This window comes from Manacus candei, unplaced genomic scaffold (assembly GCF_025592945.1).
Source record: "Manacus candei isolate 608988 ecotype Guabito, Panama unplaced genomic scaffold, ASM2559294v1 h1tg000489l, whole genome shotgun sequence".
Classification (NCBI taxonomy): domain Eukaryota; kingdom Metazoa; phylum Chordata; class Aves; order Passeriformes; family Pipridae; genus Manacus; species Manacus candei.
In genome coordinates this window covers 15,046-38,633 of record NW_026138537.1, presented here as the reverse complement: position 1 = coordinate 38,633, position 23,588 = coordinate 15,046, and the positions used below count along the sequence as shown (strand labels likewise).

Here is a 23,588-nt window from a genome sequence, read left to right as displayed (position 1 = left end):
ACCCCGGGGGGGGGGGTCAGTGACACCTCGGGGGGTCCCCAAACACGGGGGGGGGTCAGGGACACCTCGGGGGGTCCCCAAACACGGCCATGGTGGAGAGGGGGATGTGCGCTTGATGGGGGGGGACACGGGGGGGGTCACACCCGGGGGGGGTCAGGGACACCCTGGGGGGGGGTCCCCGGGCACGGGGGGGGTTCCTTGGCACGGGGGGGGGTCACCTGGGGGAGGGGGTCACCTGGTGGGGGTGTGAGGGGCACGGGGGGGGACACCCAGGGACACACCCCGGGGGGGGTCAGTGCCACCTTGGGGGGGTCCTGGCTCCCCTGGGAGGGTCTTTGGGCACGGGGGGGGGGGTCAGGGGTCACCTGGTGTGGGGTGAGGGTACAGTGGGGGGGGTCAGGGGGTCAGGGGTCACCTGGTGTGGGGTGAGGGCACAGTGGGGGGGGGTCAGGGGTCACCTGGTGTGGGGTGAGGGCACAGTGGGGGGGGTCAGGGGTCACCTGGTGTGGGGTGAGGGCACAGAGGGGGGGTCAGGGGTCACCTGGTGGGGGGTGTGAGGGCACAGAGGGGGGGGTCAGGGGTCACCTGGTGGGGGTGGTGAGGGCACAGTGGGGGGGTCAGGGGTCACCTGGTGGGGGGTGAGGGCACAGGGAGGGGTCAGGGGTCAGGGGTCACCTGGTGTGGGTGTGAGGGCACAGAGGGGGGGGTCATGGGGGTCACCTTGGTGTGGGGTGAGGGCACAGAGGGGGGGTCAGGGGTCACCTGGTGTGGGGGTGAGGGCCCCGCACGTGGGCGAGCAGGGGCTCCCTCAGCTCCGGGCACTTGTCGAAGACGGCGGCGAGTTGGGGGGGGGGCAACTGCAGGACCACCGGGAAGGACTGAGGCTTGGTCCGCTGGCAGCACTTGAGGAACCCCTCCCACACCTTGGGGTACTTCCACACCTGGGGGGGCACAGGGGGGGGTCACAGGGGGGGTACAGACCCCCAGGGTACCCCCGGGACCCCTCCCACACCTTGGGGGTACTTCCACACCTGGGGGGGCACAGGGGGGGGATTCAGAGACCCCCAGGGCACCCCCAGGACCCCTCCCACACCTTGGGGGTACTTCCACACCTGGGGGGGCACGGGAGGGGGTCACAGAGGGGGTACAGACCCCCAGGGCACCCCCAGAACCCCTCCCACACCTTGGGGTACTTCCACACCTGGGGGGGCAAGGGGGGGGGTCACAGGGGGGGGCAGGGGGGCAACCCCCGGGACCCCTCCCACACCTTGGGGGTACTTCCACACCTGGGGGGGCACAGAGGGGGTCACAGGGGGGGACACAGACCCCCCAGGGCACCCCCGGGACCCCTCCCACACCTTGGGGTACTCCCACACCAGGGGGGGCACGGGGGGGGGTCACAGGGGGGCAGAGACCCCCAGGGCACCCCCAGAACCCCTCCCACACCTTGGGGGCACAGGGGGGGGCACAGGGGGGTACCTCATGGACCCCCTCCCACACCTTGGGGGTACTTCCACACCTGGGGGGGCACAGGGGGTCAGGGGGAACAAACAGACAGAAGGACTGATGGACAGAGACAGACAGACAGACATGGGGACACACAGATGGACAGACAGGAGGACAGGCAGACAGGGGGACAGACAGACACACAGATGGACACACAGATGGACACACAGCCACGAAGGACGCACAGATGGACACACAGACAGACAGATGGACACACAGCCATCCCCATCACCTGCTTCATGATGAGCCAGGACAGCACGTTCATGACACATGGACAGACACACAGACAGACACACAGACAGACAGACAGCCATCCCAGGACCTGTTTCATGATGAGCCGGGACAGCACGTTCATGACAGATGGACAGACAGATGGACACACAGACACACAGACACACAGACAGACACACAGCCATCCATCACCTGTTTCATGATGAGCCGGGACAGGACGTTCATGACACACAGATGGACAGATGGACACACAGACACACAGACAGACAGACACCCAGCCATCACCTGTTTCATGATGAGCCGGGACAGCACGTTCATGACACACAGATGGACAGATGGACACACAGACAGACAGATGGACACACAGCCACACAGCCATCACCTGTTTCATGATGAGCCGGGACAGGACGTTCATGACAGATGGACAGACACACAGATGGACACACAGACAGACACACAGATGGACACCCAGCCATCACCTGTTTTCATGATGAGCCGGGACAGCACGTTCATGACACATGGACAGACACACAGACACACAGACAGCCATCCATCCCATCCATCACCTGTTTCATGATGAGCCGGGGACAGCACGTTCATGACACACAGATGGACAGATGGACACACAGACAGACACACAGACAGACACACAGACAGACACACAGACAGACACACAGCCATCCCCAGGACCTGTTTCATGATGAGCCGTGACAGCACGTTCATGACACACAGATGGACAGATGGACACACAGACACACAGACAGACAGACAGACAGACACCCCATCCATCACCTGTTTCATGATGAGCCGGGACAGCACGTTCATGACAGATGGACAGATGGACACACACACAGACAGACAGACAGACAGACACCCATCCATCACCTGTTTCATGATGAGCCGGGACAGCACGTTCATGACAGATGGACAGATGGACACACACACAGACAGACAGACAGACAGACACCCATCCATCACCTGTTTCATGATGAGCCGGGACAGCACGTTCATGACACACAGATGGACACACAGACAGACACACAGATGGACACACAGCCATCCCCAGGACCTGTTTCATGATGAGCCGGGACAGCACGTTCATGACACATGGACACACAGACAGACACACAGACAGACAGACAGACAGACACCCAGCCATCACCTGTTTCATGATGAGCCGGGACAGCACGTTCATGACGAAGCCGCCCAGGCGCGGGTACGAGGCCAGGGCCTGGATCACCGTCCGCTATGAGCAGCACGGGCAGGGGGCTCTGCTCCAGCAGCTGCTGCAGGGCCACGGCCAGGACCTCGGGGGTGTACACATTGCGCTCGGCAAAGCACAGGTTGGTGGCTGGGGGGGGATAAAAATTGGGGTACATTGGGTCAGTTTGGGTCATTTTGGGTCAGGTTTGTCCATTTTCGTCCCCATTTGTCCATTTTTGTCCCTATTTGTTCATTTCTGTCCCACAACACCTCGGGGGTGTACACATTGCGTTCAGCAAAGCACAGGTTGGTGGCTGGGGGGACAGAAATTGGGGTACTTTGGGTCAGTTTGGGTCAGTTTGGGTCAGGTTTTGTCCATGTTTGTCCCACAGAACCTCGGGGGTGTACACATTGCGCTCGGCAAAGCACAGGTTGGTGGCTGGGGGGGGCAAAAAATATAGGGATCAGTCTGGATTTGGGTCAGGTTTGTCCATTTTCATCCAACCAATTTGTCCCTATTTGTCCATGTTTGTCCCACAGCACCTCGGGGTGTACACGTTGCGCTCAGCAAAGCACAGGTTGGTGGCTGGGGGGATAAAAACAGGGTTAGATTGGGATATTTTGGGTCAGGTTTGTCCAGTTTTGTCCCACAGCACCTCGGGGGTGTACACATTGCGTTCGGCAAAGCACAGGTTGGTGGCTGGGGGGATAAAAATTGGGGTAGATTGGGCCAGTTTGGGTCATTTCAGGTCAGGTTTGTCCATTTTCATCCAACCAATTTGTCCCTATTTGTCCATGTTTGTCCCACAGCACCTCGGGGGTGTACACGTTGCGCTCGGCAAAGCACAGGTTGGTGGCTGGGGGGGACAAAAAAACCAGGGATCAGTCTGGATTTGGGTCAGGTTTGTCCATTTTCATCCCACAGCACCTCGGGGTGTACACATTGTGCTCGGCAAAAGCACAGGTTGGTGGCTGGGGGGGCAGAAATTGGGGGTACTTTGGGTCAGTTTGGGTCAGGTTTGTCCATGTTTGTCCCACAGCACCTCGGGGTGTACACGTTGTGTTCAGCAAAGCACAGGTTGGTGGCTGGGGGGGCAAAAACTGGGTCAGATTGGGCCAGTTTGGGCTATTTCAGGTCAGGTTTGTCCATTTTTAGTCCAATCGATTTGTCCACATTTGTCCCCTATTTGTCCATCTTTGACATTTCTCCATTTTTGTCCATGTTTGTCCACATTTCTCTACATTTGTCCGACAGATTTGTCCACACTTGTCCACTTTTGACCACATTTCTCCACATTTGTCCACTTTTGGCCACATTTCCCCATTTTTCTCCACATTTTTTCCCCCAGACCAGCCCATATCTGCCACCAACGGCCCCCCCAGGTGTCAGCCCCAGGTGTCCCCCCCATGTGTCCCCCCCCCTGTGTCCCCCCTCTGTGCCCCCCCGGGTGCCCCCCTGCCCAGCCCCACCCTTGATGATGGACTTCATGTCGCACTTGGCCGAGTCGATGTTGTGCAGGGCCACCAACGGCCCCCCCCAGGTGTCCCCCCCACCTGTGTCCCCCCCCCTGTGTCCCCCCCCAAGGTGTCCCCCCCCCGTGGCCCCCCCCGGGTGCCCCCCTGCCCAGCCCCACCCCTTGATGATGGACTTCATGTCGCACTTGGCCGAGTCGATGTTGTGCAGGGCCACCAACGGCCCCCCCCCAGGTGTCCCCCCCCCTGTGTCCCCCCCCCCTGTGTCCCCCCCCAGGTGTCCCCCCCCGTGGCCCCCCCCGGGGTGCCCCCCTGCCCAGCCCCACCCTTGATGATGGACTTCATGTCGCACTTGGCCGAGTCGATGTTGTGCAGGGCCACCAATGGCCCCTCCAGGTGGCCCCCCCCCTGTGTCCCCCCCCAGGTGTCCCCCCCCGTGGCCCCCCCGGGTGCCCCCACACCCAGCCCCACCCTTGATGATGGACTTCATGTCGCACTTGGCCGAGTCGATGTTGTGCAGGGCCACCAGCAGCTCCCCCGGGTTCAGGGGGGGACACCGACGACGAGCCGTCCCCTGGGGGGGGCACGGGGGGGTCAGGGGACATGGGGGGGGTCAGGGGACATGGGACAGGGACAGGGGACATGGGGGGGACAGGGGACATGGGAGGGGGTCAGGGGACATGGGGGGGGTCAGGGGACAGGGGACGTCAGGGGACAGGGGACATGGGGGGGGTCAGGGGACAGGGACAGGGGTCAGGGGACACGGGGGGGTCAGGGGATGTGGGACATGGGGGGGGTCAGGGGATGGGGACAGGGACAGGGGACACAGGGACATGGGAGGGGGTCAGGAATGGGGGACATAGGGGGGGTCAGGGGATGGGGGACAGGGACAGGGGACATGGGGGGGGGGTCAGGGGGATGGGGGACATAGGGGGGGGTCAGGGGATGGGGAGGGACAGGGACAGGGGACACAAGGGGGGGTCAGGGGACACAGGGGGGGTCAGGGGACAGGGCTGGGGTCCCACCGTGGGGTGGCCTCGGAGGATGGGAGATGTCCCCCCCCCAGGGATGTCCCAGCACAGGGATGTCCCCTGTCCCCACCCCAAGGATGTCCCACCCCAAGGATGTCCCTCCCCAGGGATGTCCCTTGTCCCCACCCCAGGGATGTCCCCTGTCCCCACAGGGAGTACTGGGACTGTCCCCAGGGATGTCCCACACTGTCCCCACCCCAAGGATGTCCCACCCCAGGGATGTCCCCACCCCAGGGATGTCCCCTGTCCCCACTGATCCCTGTCCCTGTAGAGCCACCAGGCCCTGTGTCGCCATGTCCCCCGTGTCCCCTCCCTGTCCCCACGTCCCCTGTCCCTTGTCCCCTCCTGTCCCCATGTCCCGTGTCCCCTGTCCCCTCTTGTCCCCATGTCCCCTGTCCCTCACCATGCTGTGTCCCCCCTGTCCCCATGTCCCCCCCGTCCCCTGTCCCCATGTCCCCTGTCCCCTTGTCCCCTCACCATGCTGTGTCCCCATGTCCCCTGCTGTCCCCTCTTGTCCCCTTGTCCCCTGTCCCTCACCGTGCTGTGTCCCCACATCCCCACGTCCCCTGTCCCCATGTCCCCTGTCCCCTGTCCCCATGTCCCCATGTCCCCTGTCCCCTGTCCCTCACCGTGCTGTGTCCCCATGTCCCCTCCTGTCCCCCTGTCCCCTTCCCTCACCGTGCTGTGTCCCCTGTCCCCAGGTCCCCCTGTCCCCATGTCCCCTGTCCCATGTCCCCTGTCCCCTGTCCCCTGTCCCCATGTCCTCACCGTGCTGTGTCCCCATGTCCCCATGTCCCCATGTCCCCATGTCCCCTGTCCCGTCCTGTCCCATGTCCTCACCATGCTGTGTCCCCATGTCCCCATGTCCCCTGTCCCCATGTCCCCATGTCCCCATGTCCCTGTCCCTCACTGTGCTGTGTCCCATGTCCCCATGTCCCCAGTCCCCATGTCCCCTGTCCCCCTGTTCCCCTGTCCCTCACCGTGCTGTGTCCCCATGTCCCCTGTCCCTTGTCCCCATGTCCCCCCCTGTCCCCATGTCCCCTGTCCCTTGTCCCCATGTCCCCATGTCCCCTGTCCCCTTCCCTCACCGTGCTGTGTCCCCATGTCCCGTCCCCTGTCCCCATGTCCCCTGCTGTCCCCTCTTGTCCCCTGTCCCCATGTCCTCACCGTGCTGTGTCCCCATGTCCCCTCCTGTCCCCCTGTCCCCATGTCCCCTGTCCCCTGTCCCCATGTCCCCATGTCCCCTGTCCCCATGTCCCCTGTCCCCTGTCCCCATGTCCCCTGTCCCCTGTCCCCTGTCCCCTGTCCTTCACCGTGCTGTGTCCCCATGTCCCCCTGTCCCATGTCCTGTCCCCATGTCCCCATGTCCTCACCGTGCTGTGTCCCCAGCAGTCGGTTGAAAACCTCCTTGACCACGATGGGGTTGAGTTTGATGAGTTTGGGCAGCGCCTGAATCACCTCTTTCTGCCCCAAAACAGCAACAGCCAGTCAGGGGACACAGAGGGGACACAGAGGGGACAGGAGGGGACACAGAGGGGACAGGGGTGACAGGAAGGGACAGAGGGGTTGAGTTTGATGAGTTTGGGCAGTGCCTGAATCACCTCTTTCTGCCCCAAAACAGCAACAGACAGTGAGGGGGGTACGGGGGGACAGGAGGGGACAGGGGGGGACAGGGGTGACAGGAAGGGACACAGAGGGGGACACAGAGAGGGGACACAGAGAGGGGACAGGAGGGGACACAGAGGGGACAGGGGTGACAGGAAGGGACAGAGGGGTTGAGTTTGATGAGTTTGGGCAGCGCCTGAATCACCTCTTTCTGCCCCAAAACAGCAACAGCCAGTCAGGGGACACAGAGGGGACACAGAGGGGACACAGAGGGGACAGGAAGGGACAGGAGGGGACGAGTTTGATGAGTTTGGGCAGTGCCTGAATCACCTCTTTCTGCCCCAAAACAGCAACAGCCAGTCAGGGGGGGTACAGAGGACAGAGAGGGGACACAGAGGGGACACTGAGGGGACACAGAGAGGGGACAGAGGGGACAGGAGGGAATAGAGGGGACACAGAGGGGAGAGGAGGGGACAGGAAGGATGGGGGGGACGGCGTGGACAGTGGGGACAGAGAGGGGACAATGGAGACACACAGAGGGAACAGAGGGGACAGAGGGGACACAGAGGGGACATACAGAGGGGACAGGAGGGGGACAGGAGGGGGACACACAGAGGGGATAAGAGGACACACAGAGGGGACAGAGGGGACACAGAGGGGACAGAGAGGACACAGAGGGGACAAGAGTGGACAGGAAGGACAGGAGGGACAGGAGGGAGGGGACAGTGGGGACACACAGAGGTGACAGGAGGGGACAGGAGGGGACAGAGGTGACACAAAGAGGGGACACACAGAGGTGACAGGAGGGGACACACAGAGGGGACAGAGGGGACAGGAGGGGACAGAGGTGACACACAGAGGGGGATACAGAGGTGAGAGAGGTGACACACAGAGGGGACACACAGAGGTGACAGGAGGGGACACACAGAGGGGACACACAGAGGGGACACACAGAAGGGACAGGAGGGGACAGAAGTGACACACAGAGGGGACAGGAGGTGACAGGAGGGGACAGAGGGGACACACAGAGGTGACAGAGGGGACACACAGAGGGGACAGAGGTGACACACAGGTGACACACAGAGGGGACAGGAGGGGACAGAGGGGACACACAGAGGGGACAGGAGGGGACAGGAGGGGACAGAGGGGACACACAGAGGTGACAGAGGTGACACACAGAGGGGACACACAGAGGGGACACACAGAGGGGACACACAGAGGGGACACATAGAGGTGACATTGGGGACACCCAGAGGGGACACCCAGAGGGGACAGGAGGGGACAGGAGGTGGCATTGGGGACACACAGAGGTGACAGAGGTGACACACAGAGGGGACAGAGGTGACACACAGGTGACACACAGAGGGGACAGGAGGGGACAGGAGGTGGCATTGGGGGACACACAGAGGTGACAGAGGTGACACACAGAGGACACACAGAGGTGACACACAGAGGGGACACACAGAGGGGACACATAGAGGTGACATTGGGGACACCCAGAGGGCCATCCTGACCTTCTCGAGCCCGTTGAGGACGGGGATGAGGAACCGAACGTCCGGCAGGCGCTTGTGGTACAGATCCCGAACCCGGCGAACCAGCTCGGGAGAGGGGGGGCACTGCGGGGGGGGCAGGGACACCAGTGACCACCAGTGACACCAGTGACCCCCTCCCAGTGACCCCCAGGGCTCCCAGTAACCCCCAGTAATCCCCAGTGCTCCCAGTGACCCCCAGTGCTCCCAGTACAGATCCCGCACCCGGCGAACCAGCTCGGGAGAGGGAGGCACTGTGGGGACACCAGGGACACCAGTGACCACCAGTGCTCCCAGTGACCCCCTCCCAGTAACCTGAACCACTCCCAGTGACCCCCAGTGCTCCTAGTGACCCCCAGTGCTCCCAGTACAGATCTCGAACTCGGCGAACCAGCTCGGGAGAGGGGGGCACTGCGGGGAGGGCAGGGACACCAGTGACCACCAGTGACCACCAGTGACACCAGTGACCCCCTCCCAGTAACCCTGAACCACTCCCAGTGACCCCCCTCCCAATGCTCCCAGTACAGATCCCGCACCCGGCGAACCAGCTCGGGAGAGGGGGGCACTGCGGGGGGGGCAGGGACACCAGTGACACCAGTGCTCCCAGTAACCACCAGTGACACCAGTGACCCCCCTCCCAGTAACCCTGAACCACTCCCAGTGACCCCCAGTGCTCCCAGTGACCCCCAGTGCTCCCAGTGCCCTCCCAGTGTACCCAACACTCTCCCAGTGCCATCCCAGTGCCCTCCCAGTGCTCCCAGTGCCATCCCAGTGCCCTCCCATCACCCCCATGCCCACCCTTGTTGGTGAGGCTGTGCAGGCAGCGCGTCACGAGGGTCATCCCAGTGCTCCCAGTTCCCTCCCAGTGCCATCCCAGTGCTCCCAGTACCCCTCCCAGTACCCCCCAGTGCCCACCCTTGTCAGTGAGGCTGTGCAGGCAGCGCGTCACCAGTGCTCCCAGTGCCCTCCCAGTACCCCCCAATGCCCCCCAGTGCCCACCCTTGTCGGTGAGGCTGTGCAGGCAGTGTGTCACGAGGGTCATCCCAGTGCCCTCCCAGTGCTCCCATTGCCCTCCCAGTGCCCCCATTGCCCTCCCAGTGCCCCCATTGCCCTCCCAATGCCCCCCAGTGCCCACCCTTGTCGGTGAGGCTGTGCAGGCAGCGTGTCACGAGGGTCATCCCAGTGCTCCCAGTGCTCCCAGTGCCCCCATTGCCCCCAGTGCCCACCCTTGTCGGTGAGGCTGTGCAGGCAGCGCGTCACCAGTGCCCTCCCAGTGCTCCCAGTGCCCTCCCAGTGCTCCCAGTGCCCCCAGTGCCCACCCTTGTCGGTGAGGCTGTGCAGGCAGCGCGTCACCAGTGCCATCCCAGTGCCCTCCCAGTGCTCCCAGTGCTCTCCCAGTACCCCCCAGTACCCCCCAGTGCCCCCCAGTGCCCACCCTTGTCGGTGAGGCTGTGCAGGCAGCGCGTCACGAGGGTCTCGGCGCCCTTGGGGCAGTTCTCCACCAGCAGCAGCAGCTCGGGGGAGCCCATGCCCATCCCGCGGATCTGTGGCCACCACGGTGTCACCAGGGCCACCACAGTGTCACCAGGGCCACCATGGTATCACCAGGGCCACCACAGTGTCACCAGGGCCACCATAGCGGCACCAGGGCCACCACAGTGTCACCTGGGCCATCACGGTGTCACCAAGGCCACCACGGTGTCATCGGGGCCACCATGGTATCACCGGGGCCACCACAGTGTAATCGGGGCCACCATAGCGGCACCAGGGCCACCACAGTGTCACTGGGGCCACCACAGTGTCACCAGGGCCACCCACACTGTCACCGGGGGCCACCACAGTGTCACCAGGGCCACCATAGCGGCACCAGGGCCACCATAGTGTCACCAGGGCCACCACGGTGTAATCGGGGCCACCACGGTGTCACCGGGGCCACCAATGTCACCCCCCCAGGAGCTCCATCCCATCCCACTGTCCCTCTCCACCCCGATGTCCCTCTCCCACCCCAATGTCCCCATCCCATCCAGGTGTCCCTCTCCCATCCCGATGTCCCCCTCCCATCCCACTGTCCCTCTCCCATCCCACTGTCCCTCTCCCACCCCAGTGTCCCCTCCCATCCCAGTGTCCCCCCTCCTTCCCATCCCAGTGTCCCCCTCCCACCCCAATGTCCCTCTCCCATCCCAGTGCCCCCCTCCCATCCCATCCCCTCCCATCCCCTCCCATCCCATCCCATCCCATCCCATCCCCCTCCCCTCCCATCCCCTCCCATCCCATCCCATCCCATCCCCTCCCATCCCCTCCCATCCCATCCCATCCCATCCCATCCCATCCCATCCCCTCCCTCCCATCCCCTCCCATCCCATCCCATCCCATCCCATCCCCTCCCATCCCCTCCCATCCCATCCCATCCCATCCCATCCCCTCCCATCCCCTCCCATCCCCTCCCATCCCATCCCATCCCCTCCCCTCCCCATCCCCTCCCATCCCCTCCCATCCCCTCCCCTCCCATCCCCTCCCATCCCCTCCCATCCCCTCCCATCCCCTCCCATCCCCTCCCATCCCCTCCCATCCCATCCCCTCCCATCCCCTCCCATCCCCTCCCATCCCATCCCCTCCCATCCCCTCCCATCCCCTCCCATCCCATCCCATCCCCTCCCATCCCATCCCCTCCCCTCCCACCCCTCTGGTGCTCGGGGATCCCGGTGTGGCCGTGCCCCCCCCCACGTGGCTGTACCTCCCCGGTGTGACCGTGCCCCCCCCCCCCCAATGTGTCTGTACCCCCCCCGTGCCCCTCCCCCGGTGTTCCCGTGCCCCCCCGTGCCCCCCGGTACCCACGGGCTGCTCGATGACGCGCAGGACGGTGCGTTTGATGTCGGCGATGGCCTCGGTGTAGACGGAGGCGAGCTCGTGGATCAGCTTGTGGTTGAGGGGCAGCAGCGCCAGGTACAGGTACAGGCACTGCCGGATCGTCTCCTCCGTCCAGGGGGCTGCCACCTCTGGGGGGGACACACATGGCATTGTCACCCCAGGGATGTCCCCCACCCCGGGAATGTCCCCCACTACCACCCCACCCAGGTACAGGCACTGCCGGATCGTCTCCTCCGTCCAGGGGGCTGCCACCTCTGGGGGGGGGACACACATGGCATTGTCACCCTCCTGACAGACCCCCGGGATGTCCCACAGTGTCCCCCACCCCACCCAGGTACAGGTACAGGCACTGCCGGATCGTCTCCTCCGTCCAGGGGGCTGCCACCTCTGGGGGGGACACACATGGCATTGTCACCCCAGGGATGTCCCCCACCCCGGGAATGTCCCCTCCCATCACCCCACCCAGGTACAGGTACAGGCACTGCCGGATGGTCTCCTCTGTCCAGGGGGCTGCCACCTCTGCGGGGAGGGGACAGGTGGCATTGTCACCACCGGGATGTCCCCCCCACCACCACCCCACCCAGGTACAGGCACTGCCGGATGGTCCCCTCCATCCAGGGCGCTGCCACCTCTGGGGGGGGGCACACATGGCATTGTCACCTGGGGATGTCCCCACCCCGGGAATGTCCCCCACCACCACCCCACCCAGGTACAGGCACTGCCGGATGGTCCCCTCCATCCAGGGCGCTGCCACCTCTGGGGGGGGGACACACATGTGGCATTGTCACCTGGGGATGTCCCCCACCCCGGGAATGTCCCCCACCACCACCCCACCCAGGTACAGGCACAGGCACTGCCGGATGGTCTCCTCTGTCCAGGGGGCTGCCACCTCTGGGGGGGACACACACATGGCATTGTCACCCTCCTGACAGACCCCAGGATGTCCCACAGGGTCCCCAGACCCCCAGGATGTCCCACAGGGTCCCCACCCCACCCAGGTACAGGTACAGGCACTGCCGGATCGTCTCCTCCGTCCAGGGGGCTGCCACCTCTGGGGGGGACGGACAGGTGGCATTGTCACCCCGGGATGTCCCCACCCCGGGAATGTCCCCCCACCACCACCCCACCCAGGTACAGGCACTGCCAGATTGTCCCCTCTGTCCAGGGGGCTGCCACCTCTGGGGGGAGGGGACAGGTGGCATTGTCACCCTCCTGACACACCCCCTGGATGTCCCACAGTGTCCCCCACCCCACCCAGGTACAGGTACAGGCACTGCCGGATCGTCTCCTCCGTCCAGGGGGCTGCCACCTCTGGGGGGGGGCACACATGGCATTGTCACCCTCCTGACAGACCCCTGGGATGTCCCACAGTGTCCCCACCCCAGGGATGTCCCCCCACCCCACCCCACCCAGGTACAGGCACTGCCAGATCGTCCCCCCTGTCCACGGCGCTGCCACCTCTGGGGTGGGGGACATGTGGCATTGTCACCCTCGTGTGTCCTACCCTGGGGATGTCCCACCTCAGGGATGTCCAACACCAGGGATGTGCCACCTCAGAGATGTCCCCCAGTGTCCCCACCTCAGGGATGTCCCACCTCAGAGATGTCCAGCACCAGGGATGTTCTACCTCAGGGATGTCCCCCAGTGTCCCCACCTCAGGGATGTCCCAGCCCGGGGACATCCAACCCAAGGGATGTCTCATCACGGGGATGTCCCACCTTGGGGATGTCCAACCCCAGGGATGTCCCACCTCAGGGATGTCCCCCAGTGTCCCCACCTCAGGGATGTCCCACCTTGGAGATGTCCCAGGGCTGTCCCATCCCAGGGATGTCCAATACCAGGGATGTCCAACACCAGGGATGTGCCACCTCAAAGATGTCCCACAGTGTCCCCACCCAGGGATGTCCCATCCCAGGATGCCCCACAGTGTCCCCACCACAGGGATGTGCCACCCCAGGGATGTCCCATAGTGTCCCCACCTCGGGGATGTCCCACCTTGGGGATGTCCCAGCCCAGGGATGTCCAACACCAGGGATGTCCCACAGTGTCCCCACCTTGGGGATGTCCCACCTCAGGGATGTCCCCCAGTGTCCCCACAACAAGCACCAGGACTGTCCCCACCCCAGGGATGTCCCAGCCTGGGGATGTCCAATGTCAGGGATGTTCCACCTCAGGGTTGTCCCACCCCAGAGATCTCCCCCTCACAGTGTCCCCAATCCTAGGAACACCCCCCCAGGTCGATCCCACCCCCCCAGGGTGTCCCCAGTGTCACCTGTGTCCTTGTCAGCCCCGAAGAGGGGACAGGAGGGGACAGAGGGGACACAGAGGGGACTGAGGGGGGGTTGGGGTGCACCAGGAGCTGCAGGGAGTTGAGGGCAGATCTCCCACCCTGAGGATCTCCCATCCCAGAAATCTCCCCCCTCACAGTGTCCCCAACCCCAGGGACACCCCCCAGGCCCATCCCACCCCCCCAGGGTGTCCCCAGTGTCACCTGTGTCCTTGTCAGCCCCAAAGAGGGGACAGGAGGGGACAGAGGGGACACAGAGGGGACTGAGGGGGGGTTGGGGTGCACCAGGAGCTGCAGGGAGTTGAGGGCAGATCTCCCACCCTGAGGATCTCCCATCCCAGAAATCTCCCCCCTCACAGTGTCCCCAACCCCAGGGACACCCCCAGGTCCATCCCACCCCCCCAGGGTGTCCCCAGTGTCACCTGTGTCCTTGTCAGCCCCAAAGAGGGGACAGGAGGGGACAGAGGGGACACAGAGGGGACTGAGGGGGGGTTGGGGTGCACCAGGAGCTGCAGGGATTTAAGGGTGGATCTCCCACCCTGGGGATGTCCCATCCCAGAAATCTCCCCCCCCACAGTGTCCCCAACCCCAGGGACACCCCCCAGGTCCATCCCACCCCCCAGGGTGTCCCCAGTGTCACCTGTGTCCTTGTCAGCCCCGAAGAGCACGGAGGGGGGGTTGGGGTGCACCAGGAGCTGGAGGTAGTTGAGGGCGAACTTCTCGACGTACTCGCGCAGCGGCTCCTTCTCGTACATGCGCTTGATGAAGAGCAGGGCCTGCTGCCTCACCTGGGGGGCACGGGGGGGTCACCGGGGTGGGGACACCGTGGGGACATCCCTGGGGGGTCACCAGGGTGGGGACATTGCGGGGACACCAAGGGGACACCCCCCAGGTGCCAACTTGTCCTGATTGTACAGGTGCTTGATGAAGAGCAGGGCCTGCTGCCTCACCTGGGGGGCACGGGGGGGTCACCGGGCTGGGGACACTGTGGGGACACCCCTGGGGTGCCACCGGGGTGGGGACACTGCAGGGACACCCCTGGGGTGGCACCGGGCTGGGGACACTGCAGGGACACCCCTGGGGTGGCACCGGGATGGGGACACTGCAGGGACACCCCCCAGGTGCCACCTTGTCCTGATTGTACAGGTGCTTGATAAAGAGCAGGGCCTGCTGCCTCACCTGGGGGGCACGGGGGGGTCACTGGGATGGGGACACTGTGGGGACACCCCTGGGGTGGCACCGGGATGGGGACACTGTGGGGACACCCCTGGGGTGGGAGGGGGGTGGGGACACTGCGGGGACACCCCTGGGGTGCCACCTTGTCCTGATTGTACAGGTGCTTGATGAAGAGCAGGGCCTGCTGCCTCACCTGGGGGGCACGGGGGGGTCACCGGGGTGGGGACACTGTGGGGACATCCCTGGGGTGTCACCGGGATGGGGACACTGTGGGGACACCCCTGGGGTGGGAGGGGGGTGGGGACACTGCGGGGACACCCCCCGGGGACACTGGGGTGGAAGAGGGACACCAGGATGGGAGAGGGACATTGGGATGGGAGGGGGACACCAAGGTGGGAGGGGGACACTGGGGTGGGAGGGGGACACCAAGGTGGGAGGGGGACACCAGGGTGGGAGGGGACATTGGGGTGGGATGGGGATGGGATGGGATGGGATGGGATGGGATGGGATGGGATGGGATGGGGATGGGATGGGATGGGATGGGATGGGATGGGGATGGGATGGGGATGGGATGGGGATGGGATGGGATGGGATGGGATGGGATGGGATGGGATGGGGATGGGATGGGATGGGATGGGATGGAGGTCCTGGGGATGGGAGGGGGACAGTGGGGTGGGAGGGGGACACCAGGGTGGGAAGGGGACATTGGGATAGGAGAGGGACACTGGTGTGGGATGGGAGGGGGACACTGGGGTGGGATGGGATGGGAGGGGGACATTGGGATGGGATGGAGCTCCTGGGGTGGGAGGGGGACACTGGGATGGGATGGAGGCCCGGGGGATGGGAGGGGGACATCAGGTTTGGAAGGGACCCACAAGGATCATGGGATATCCTGGTCAGGAAGGGACTCAGAGGGGTCTCAGAGTGCAGGGGGCACTGGGAGGGCACTGGTGGCACTGGGAGGATCTGATGGCACTGGGAGGGCACTGGGAGGGCACTGGGAGGATACTCGTGGCACTGGAAGGGCACTGGTGGCACTGGGAGGATCCTGGGTGGTACTGGGAGGATCTGATGGCACTGGGAGGGCACTGGGAGGGCACTGGTGGCACTGGGAGGATCTGATGGCACTGAGATGACACTGGTGGCACTGGGGGGCACTGGGAGGACACTGGTGGCACTGGGGGGCACTGGGAGGATCTGATGGCACTGGGAGGACACTGGTGGCACTGTGGGACACTGGTGGCACTGGGAGGGCACTGGTTACACTGGTGGCACTGGGAGGGCACTGGTTACACTGGTGGCACTGGGGGGCACTGGGAGGACACTGGTGGCACTGGGAGGGCACTGGGAGGATCTGATGGCACTGAGATGACACTGGTGACACTGGGGGACACTGGTGGCACTGGGAGGGCACTGGTTACACTGGTGGCACTGGAGGGCACTGGGAGGACACTGGTGGCACTGGGAGGACACTGGTGACACTGGGGGACACTGGTGACACTGGTGGCACTGGGAGGGCACTGGTGACACTGGGAGGGCACTGGTTACACTGGTGGCACTGGGAGGGCACTGGGGGACACTGGTGGCACTGGGAGGGCACTGGTTACACTGGTGGCACTGGGAGGGCACTGGTGGCACTGAGATGTCACTGGTGGCACTGGAGGACACTGGTGGCACTGGGAGGGCACTGGTGGCACTGGGGGGCACCGGGAGGATGTGATGGCACTGAGATGTCACTGGTGGCACTGGTGGCACTGGGGGGCACTGGGAAGATCTGATGGCACTGGGAGGGCACTGGTGGCACTGGGAGGGCACCGGGAGGGGCACCTTGTCCTTCTCGTGGGAGCTGAGGTCCAGCAGCACGTGCAGGTACTGGAACTGCCGCGACGGGCGCTTGAAGATCAGGTCCCGCAGCGTCGACATGCCCAGGTACGTCCGGCTCTGCGGGGCACCGCGGGCACGGGGCGGTCCCAACAATGTCCCTACAACCCCGGGGGGCTCCCCCAGCCCTGTCCCACAGCCCTGGGGGCTCCCCCAGCCCTGTCCCACAGCCCTGGGGGCTCCCCCAGCCCTGTCCCACAACCCTGTCCCCACAGCACGGGGCGGTCCCCACCCTGTCCCTACAACCCCGGGGGACTCACCTAATCCTGTCCCACAGCCCTGGGGGCTCCCCCAGCCCTGTCCCCCAACCCTGTCCCACAGCCCGGGGCGGTCCCAACCCTGTCCCCCAGCCCTGGGGGGCTCCCCCAGCCCTGTCCCACAACCCCGAGGGTCTCCCCCAACCCCGGGGGTCTCCCCCAGCCTCGGGGGTCTCCCCCAACCCCGAGGGTCTCCCCCAGCCCCGGGGGTCTCCCCCAGCCCCAGGGGTCTCCCCCAGCCCCCATGCCCACCTCGTCCTCGCAGTACTTGCGGATGACCTCGAGGGCGCTCTCGGTGATCAGGGGGGCCTCCAGCACCACCTTGGTGAAGATCCTGGGGGTGGGAGGGACAAGGGGGTCACCCGGGGGTTGGGGACGGGGGGGGACACAGCCAGGAGGGGGGCTGGTGCTGCAGAGCCCGGTGGCACCATCCTGGGATCAGTCCTGGCGGCACCAACCCATCCCTGGTGGCCCCAAAACATCCCTGGTGGCCCCAAAACATCCCGGGTGGCCCCATTCCATCCCTGGTGGCCCCAAAACATCCCTGGTGGCCCCATCCCAACCCTGGTGGCACCAACCCATCCCTGGTGGCCCCATTCCACCCCTGGTGGCCCCAAAACATCCCTGGTGGCCCCATCCTGAGACCAGTGGCCCCAGTGGATCCATCCTATCCCCAGTGGCACCATCCCAGTCCTGGTGGCACCAACCCAGCCCTGGTGGTCCCATCCCAGCCCTGGTGACCCCATCCCAATCCTGGTGGTCCCATCCCAACCCTGGTGGTCCCATCCCATCCCTGGTGACCCCATCCCATCCCAATGTCTCCATCTTACCTGTCCTTCTGGTCTGGTTTCTCCTGGAGCTCCATCCCACCCCAGTGTCCCTCTCCCACCCCAGTGCCCCTCTCCCACCCCAATATCCCCCTCCTACCCATCCTTCTGGTCGGGTTTCTCCTGCAGCCCTGCCAGCAGCCCGATCAGACACTCGTCGTAGCGCTCGGGGCCCTGATGGTCCCAACCCAACCCTGATGGTCCCAACCCAACCCTGCTGACCCCATCCCATCTCAATCCCTCCACCCTACCCATCCTTCTGGTCGGGTTTCTCCTGCAGCCCTGCCAGCAGCCCGATCAGACACTCGTAGCACTCGGGGCCCTGATGGTCCCAACCCAACCCTGGTGACCCCAGCCCACCCCAGAGTCCCTCTCCCACCCCAGAGTCCCTCTCCCACCCCAGTATCCCCTCCTACCCATCCTTCTGGTCGGGTTTCTCCTGCAGCCCTGTCAGGAGCTCCATCCCACCCCCTCCCACCCTGGTATCCCCCTCCTACCCATCCTTCTGATCCGGTTTCTCCTGCAGTCCTGCCAGCAGCTCCATCCCATCCCCAGGATCTCCATCCCACCCCAGTGTCCCCCTCCCATCCCAATGTCCCCCTCCCACCCCAATATCCCCGTCCTACCCATCCTTCTGGTTGGGTTTCTCCTGGAGCCCCCTCAGGAGCTCCATCCCACCCAACATCCCTCTCCCACCCCAATATCCCTCTCCCACCCCAGTATCCCCTCCTACCCATCCTTCTGGTCGGGTTTCTCCTGCAGCCCCCCCAGCAGCCCGATCAGACACTCGTCGTAGCGCTCGGGGCCCTGATGGTCCCAGCCCAACCCTGATGGTACCAGCCCACCCCAATATCCCTCTCCCACCCTGGTATCCCCTCCTACCCATCCTTCTGGTCGGGTTTCTCCTGCAGCCCTGCCAGGAGCTCCATCCCACCCCACTGTCCCCCTCCCACCCCAGTATCCCATCCTACCCATCCTTCTGATCCAGTTTCTCCTGCAGCCCCACCAGGAGCTCCATCCCACCCCCTCCCACCCCACTGTCCCCTTCCTACCCCAATATCCCCTCCTACCCATCCTTCTGGTCGGGTTTCTCCTGCAGCCCTGCCAGCAGCCCGATCAGACACTCGTTGTAGCGCTCGGGGCCCTGATGGTCCCAGCCCAACCCTGATGGTCCCAACCCAACCCTGCTGACCCCAGCCCATCTCAATCCCTCCACCCTACCCATCCTTCTGGTCGGGTTTCTCCTGCAGCCCTGCCAGCAGCCCGATCAGACACTCGTCGTAGCGCTCGGGGCCGGCGCCGGGCCCGCGGCTCAGGTAGGAGTTGTACTCCTGGAAGAGCCACGCGAAGGCCAAGTCCAGGCGGCCCCGCACGTCGTCCAGGATGAAGGCCAGGACCTCCCCCTTGAGGGGCACCTCGAACTGCGTCACCAGCGACGCCAGGATCTTCACCCGCGCCTGGGGAAGGGCTCGTTAGCGGCTGCTAATTAACGGGGCTCACGGGAAGGGGAGGGGACACCCCGAAAACACCACCCCAAAAACAGCGCCCCAAAAACACCACCCCAAAAACAACACCCTGAAAACACCACCCCGAAAACACCACCCCAAAAACAACGCCCCAAAAACAACGCCCCAAAAACAGCACCCCAAAAACAGCACCCTGAAAACAACACCCCAAAAACAAGACCCCAAAAACAACGCCCCGAAAACAACACCCCAAAAACACCACCCCGAAAACAACGCCCCCAAAACAACACCCCAAAAACAACACCCCAAAACCAGCACCCTGAAAACAACACCCCAAAAACAACGCCCCAAAAACACCACCCCAAAAACAACGCCCCAAAAACAGCACCCCAAAAACAGCACCCTGAAAACAACACCCCCAAAACAACACCCCCAAAACAACACCCCAAAAACAACACCCAGAAAACAACACCCCGAAAACAACACCCCAAAAACACCACCCCAAAAACAACGCCCCAAAAACATCACCCCAAAAACAAGACCCCGAAAACAACACCCCAAAAACACCACCCCAAAAACAACACCCCAAAAACACCACCCCAAAAACAACACCCAGAAAACAACACCCCGAAAACAACACCCCAAAAACAACATCCCGAAAACAACACCCAGAAAACAACACCCCAAAAACAACACCCCGAAAACAACACCCAGAAAACAACACCCCGAAAACAACACCCAGAAAACAACACCCAGAAAACAACACCCCAAAAAACAGCACCCCGAAAACAACACCCAGAAAACAACACCCCGAAAGTAACACCCCAAAAACAACACCCCAAAAAACAGCACCCTGAAAACAACACCCTGAAAACAACACCCCAAAAACACCACCCCGAAAACAAGACCCTGAAAACAACACCCCAAAAACAACGCCCCCAAAACAACACCCAGAAAACAACACCCCGAAAACACCACCCCGAAAACAAGACCCTGAAAACAACACCCTGAAAACAACACCCCAAAAAAACCACCCCAAAACCATCACCCCAAAAACAACACCCCAAAAACATCACCCCAAAAACAACACCCCAAAAACATCACCCCAAAAACACCACCCCAAAAACAACACCCCAAAAACACCACCCCAAAACCACCACCCTAAATACACCCCTCCAGTCCCAAAATCCCGAGGGCTGAGGGTTGTCCGAGCGCTCCTCCAGCTCTGGAATTGGGGAATATCCCGTGGGAAGGGACCCCAAAGATCCTGGAATATCCCGAGGGAAGGGAGCTGGGGGGCACTGGGAGGGCACTGTGGGGCACTGGGGGGGCACTGGGGGTTCCCATGGGTACCTGGGCAGCCCCGCTGGAGGCCACGGCCCGCTCGGAGCACAGGGGGCACTGGGGGGCACTGGTGGCACTGGGAGGGCACTGGGGGGCACTGGGAGGGCACTGGGAGGATCTGATGGCACTGGGTGGTACTGGGGGGCACTGGATGGCACTGGGAGGTCCCTGGTACCCACCTGGGCAGCCCCGCTGGAGGCCACGGCCCGCTCGGAGCGCAGGGGGCACTGGGGGGCACTGGGAGGATCTGATGGCACTGGGGGGCACTGGGGGGGCACTGGGAGGATCTGGTGGCACTGGGGGGATCTGATGGCACTGGGAGGGCACTGGGGGGCACTGGGGGGCACTGGGGGTTCCCATGGGTACCTGTGCAGCCCCGCTGGATGCCACGGCCCGCTCGGAGCGCAGGGGGCACTGGGAGGGCACTGGGGGCACTGGGGGGGCACTGGGGGGCACTGGGGGGTTCCCATGGGTACCTGGGCAGCCCCGCTGGATGCCACGGCCCGCTCGGAGCGCAGGGGGCACTGGTGACACGGGGGGGCACTGGGAGGGCACTGGGGGGCACTGGGAGGATCTGATGGCACTGGGTGTCACTGGGTGTCACTGGTGTCCCTGATACCCACCTGGGCAGCCCTGCTGGATGCCACGGCCCGCTCGGAGCGCAGGGGACACTGGGGGGCACTGGGGGGCACTGGGAGGGCACTGGGAGGGCACTGGTGTCACTGGTGTCCCTGGTACCCACCTGAGCAGCCCCGCTGGACGCCACGGCCCGCTCGGAGCGCAGGGGGCACTGGGGGCACTGGGAGGGCACTGGGAGGGCACTGGGGGGCACTGGGGGGGCACTGGGGTGGCACTGGGGGTTCCCATGGGTACCTGGGCAGCCCCGCTGGACGCCACGGCCCGCTCGGAGCGCAGGATCCTCCGGACAGCCCCCAGTTTGAGCTTCTCCACCTGGACGTCGCTGAGCGGCTTCAGGACATCACTGAGCCGGAAAACCTTCTTACGGCCCCCGGGCCCGGGGAGGCTGGAATGGGATGGGATTGGGATTAGAGATGGGATTGGGATTGGGATTGGGGATGGGAATTCTGATCTTACGGCCCCCGGGCCCGGGGAGGCTGGAATGGGATGGGATTGGGATTGGGATTAGAGATGGGATTGGGGATGGGAATTCTGATCTTACGGCCCCCGGGCCCGGGGAGGCTGGAATGGGATGGGATTGGGATTGGGATTGGGATTGGGAATCCTGCTCTTACGGCCCCCGGGCCCGGGGAGGCTGCAATGGGATTGGGATTGGGATTGGGATTAGAGATGGGATTGGGGATGGGAATTCTGATTTTACGGCCCCCGGGCCCGGGGAGGCTGCAATGGGATTGGGATTGGATTTCGGAGGGTTTGGGGCTCTCACTGTGGCTGTGTGGATGGCAGGATGGGCTGGGGTGCTCTGGGGTGGGATCTGGGTGGATTTTGGGGTTGTTTTTGGGGTATTTTCATGCTCTCACCGTGGCTGTGTGGATGGCAGGATGGGCTGGGGTGCTCTGGGTGGATTTAGGGCTGTTTTTGGGGTATTTTCAGGCTCTCACCATGGCTGGGTGGATGGCAGGATGGGCTGGGGTGCTCTGGGGTGGGATCTGGGTGGATTTTGGGGTTGTTTTTGGGGTATTTTCATGCTCTCACCGTGGCTGGGTGGATGGCAGGATGGGCTGGGGTGCTCTGGGTGGGTTTTGGGGTTGTTTTTGGGGTATTTTCATGCTCTCACCATGGCTGGGTGGATGGCAGGATGGGCTGGGGTGCTCTGGGTGGATTTAGGGCTGTTTTTGGGGTATTTTCAGGCTCTCACCGTGGCTGTGTGGATGGCAGGATGGGCTGGGGTGCTCTGGGTGGATTTAGGGCTGTTTTTGGGGTATTTTCAGGCTCTCACCGTGGCTGTGTGGATGGCAGGATGGGCTCTGGTCTCCTTTTGGCCTGGGGGGCCTCGTCGTGCCCCGGGGCGGTGCCGTGGGCGCCCAGCACGGCGATGGCCTGGCCCTGCCCCAGGGCCGAGAGGCGCCGCTTGATCAGCACCACGTCGGGCTTGGGCACCTTCTCCTCCTTGGGCTCCTCCCGCAGCTGCTTCGTCTGCTCCACGCCTGGGACGGGGCAAAGAAACCCTCCTGATCCTGCCCCAAAACCTCCCAAATCCTCATCCCGCCCAAAAACCTCCCAAACCCTGATCCCACTCAACCCTCCCAAATCCTTATTCCCCAAAAACCTCCCAAATCCTTATTCCCCAAAAACCTCTTACATCCTTAATTCCAACCCTCCCAAACCCTAATCCTACCCAAACCCTCCCAAACCCTAAATTTAACCCTCCCAACCCCTAATCCCACCCCTGCCCTCACCAGGCCCCTCACCGCCGCCGTCACCTGTGTTGCCATGAGGAGCCTCTCAACCCTCCCAAACCCTAATCCCTCCCAAACCCTAATCCCAAACCCTAATCCCAAACCCTCCCAAACCCTAAATCCAACCCTCCCAAAATCCCAAAGGGGTCTCCCTTGCCCTCACCGGGCCCGAGTCCCGCCGCCGTCATCTGTGTGGCCATGAGGAACCTCTCAACCCTCCCAAACCCTAAATCCAACCCTCCCAAACCCTAAATCCAACCCTCCCAAACCCTAAATCCAACCCTCCCAAACCCTAAATCCAACCCTCCCAAACTCTAATTCCAACCATCCCAAACCCTAAATCCAACCCTCCCAAACCCTAAATCCAACCCTCCCAAACCCTAAATCCAACCCTCCCAAACCCTAAATCCAATCCTCCCAAACCCTTATCCCAACCCTCCCAAACCCTAATCCCACCCCTCCCAACCCCTAATCCCACCCAAACCCTAATCCCACCCCTCCCAAACCCTAATCCCACCCAACCCCT

The 23,588-nt window shown here is 63.6% G+C and overlaps 1 protein-coding gene and 1 long non-coding RNA gene across 5 annotated transcripts in view; both read right to left on the bottom strand.

Moving 5' to 3' along the window:
* Window positions 1-762: 762 nt before the first annotated feature.
* Window positions 763-23,588, bottom strand: part of LOC127465786 (symplekin-like) — a gene marked incomplete at both ends in the record, with an annotated part of 37,129 nt that continues 14,303 nt past the window's right edge. Inside the window, 13 exon segments of the mRNA XM_051776314.1 lie at window positions 763-941; window positions 2,900-3,088; window positions 6,818-6,908; window positions 8,564-8,632; window positions 9,112-9,143; window positions 10,014-10,122; window positions 11,414-11,574; window positions 14,374-14,521; window positions 16,737-16,850; window positions 17,300-17,381; window positions 19,096-19,331; window positions 21,558-21,708; window positions 22,603-22,810. Coding sequence (XP_051632274.1) covers window positions 763-941; window positions 2,900-3,088; window positions 6,818-6,908; window positions 8,564-8,632; window positions 9,112-9,143; window positions 10,014-10,122; window positions 11,414-11,574; window positions 14,374-14,521; window positions 16,737-16,850; window positions 17,300-17,381; window positions 19,096-19,331; window positions 21,558-21,708; window positions 22,603-22,810 — 1,769 coding nt within the window.
* LOC127465784 (uncharacterized) lies at window positions 11,653-13,669 on the bottom strand. Of its 4 annotated transcripts, none has more exons than XR_007902402.1 (3): window positions 13,342-13,669; window positions 12,905-13,025; window positions 11,653-11,698 (listed from the first exon to the last, which is right to left on the bottom strand). It is a non-coding gene; the product is annotated as an uncharacterized LOC127465784 (long non-coding RNA). The 4 variants fall into 4 exon arrangements; XR_007902401.1 differs by lacking the exon at window positions 11,653-11,698 and adding an exon at window positions 11,781-11,831; XR_007902400.1 differs by lacking the exon at window positions 11,653-11,698 and adding an exon at window positions 12,445-12,495.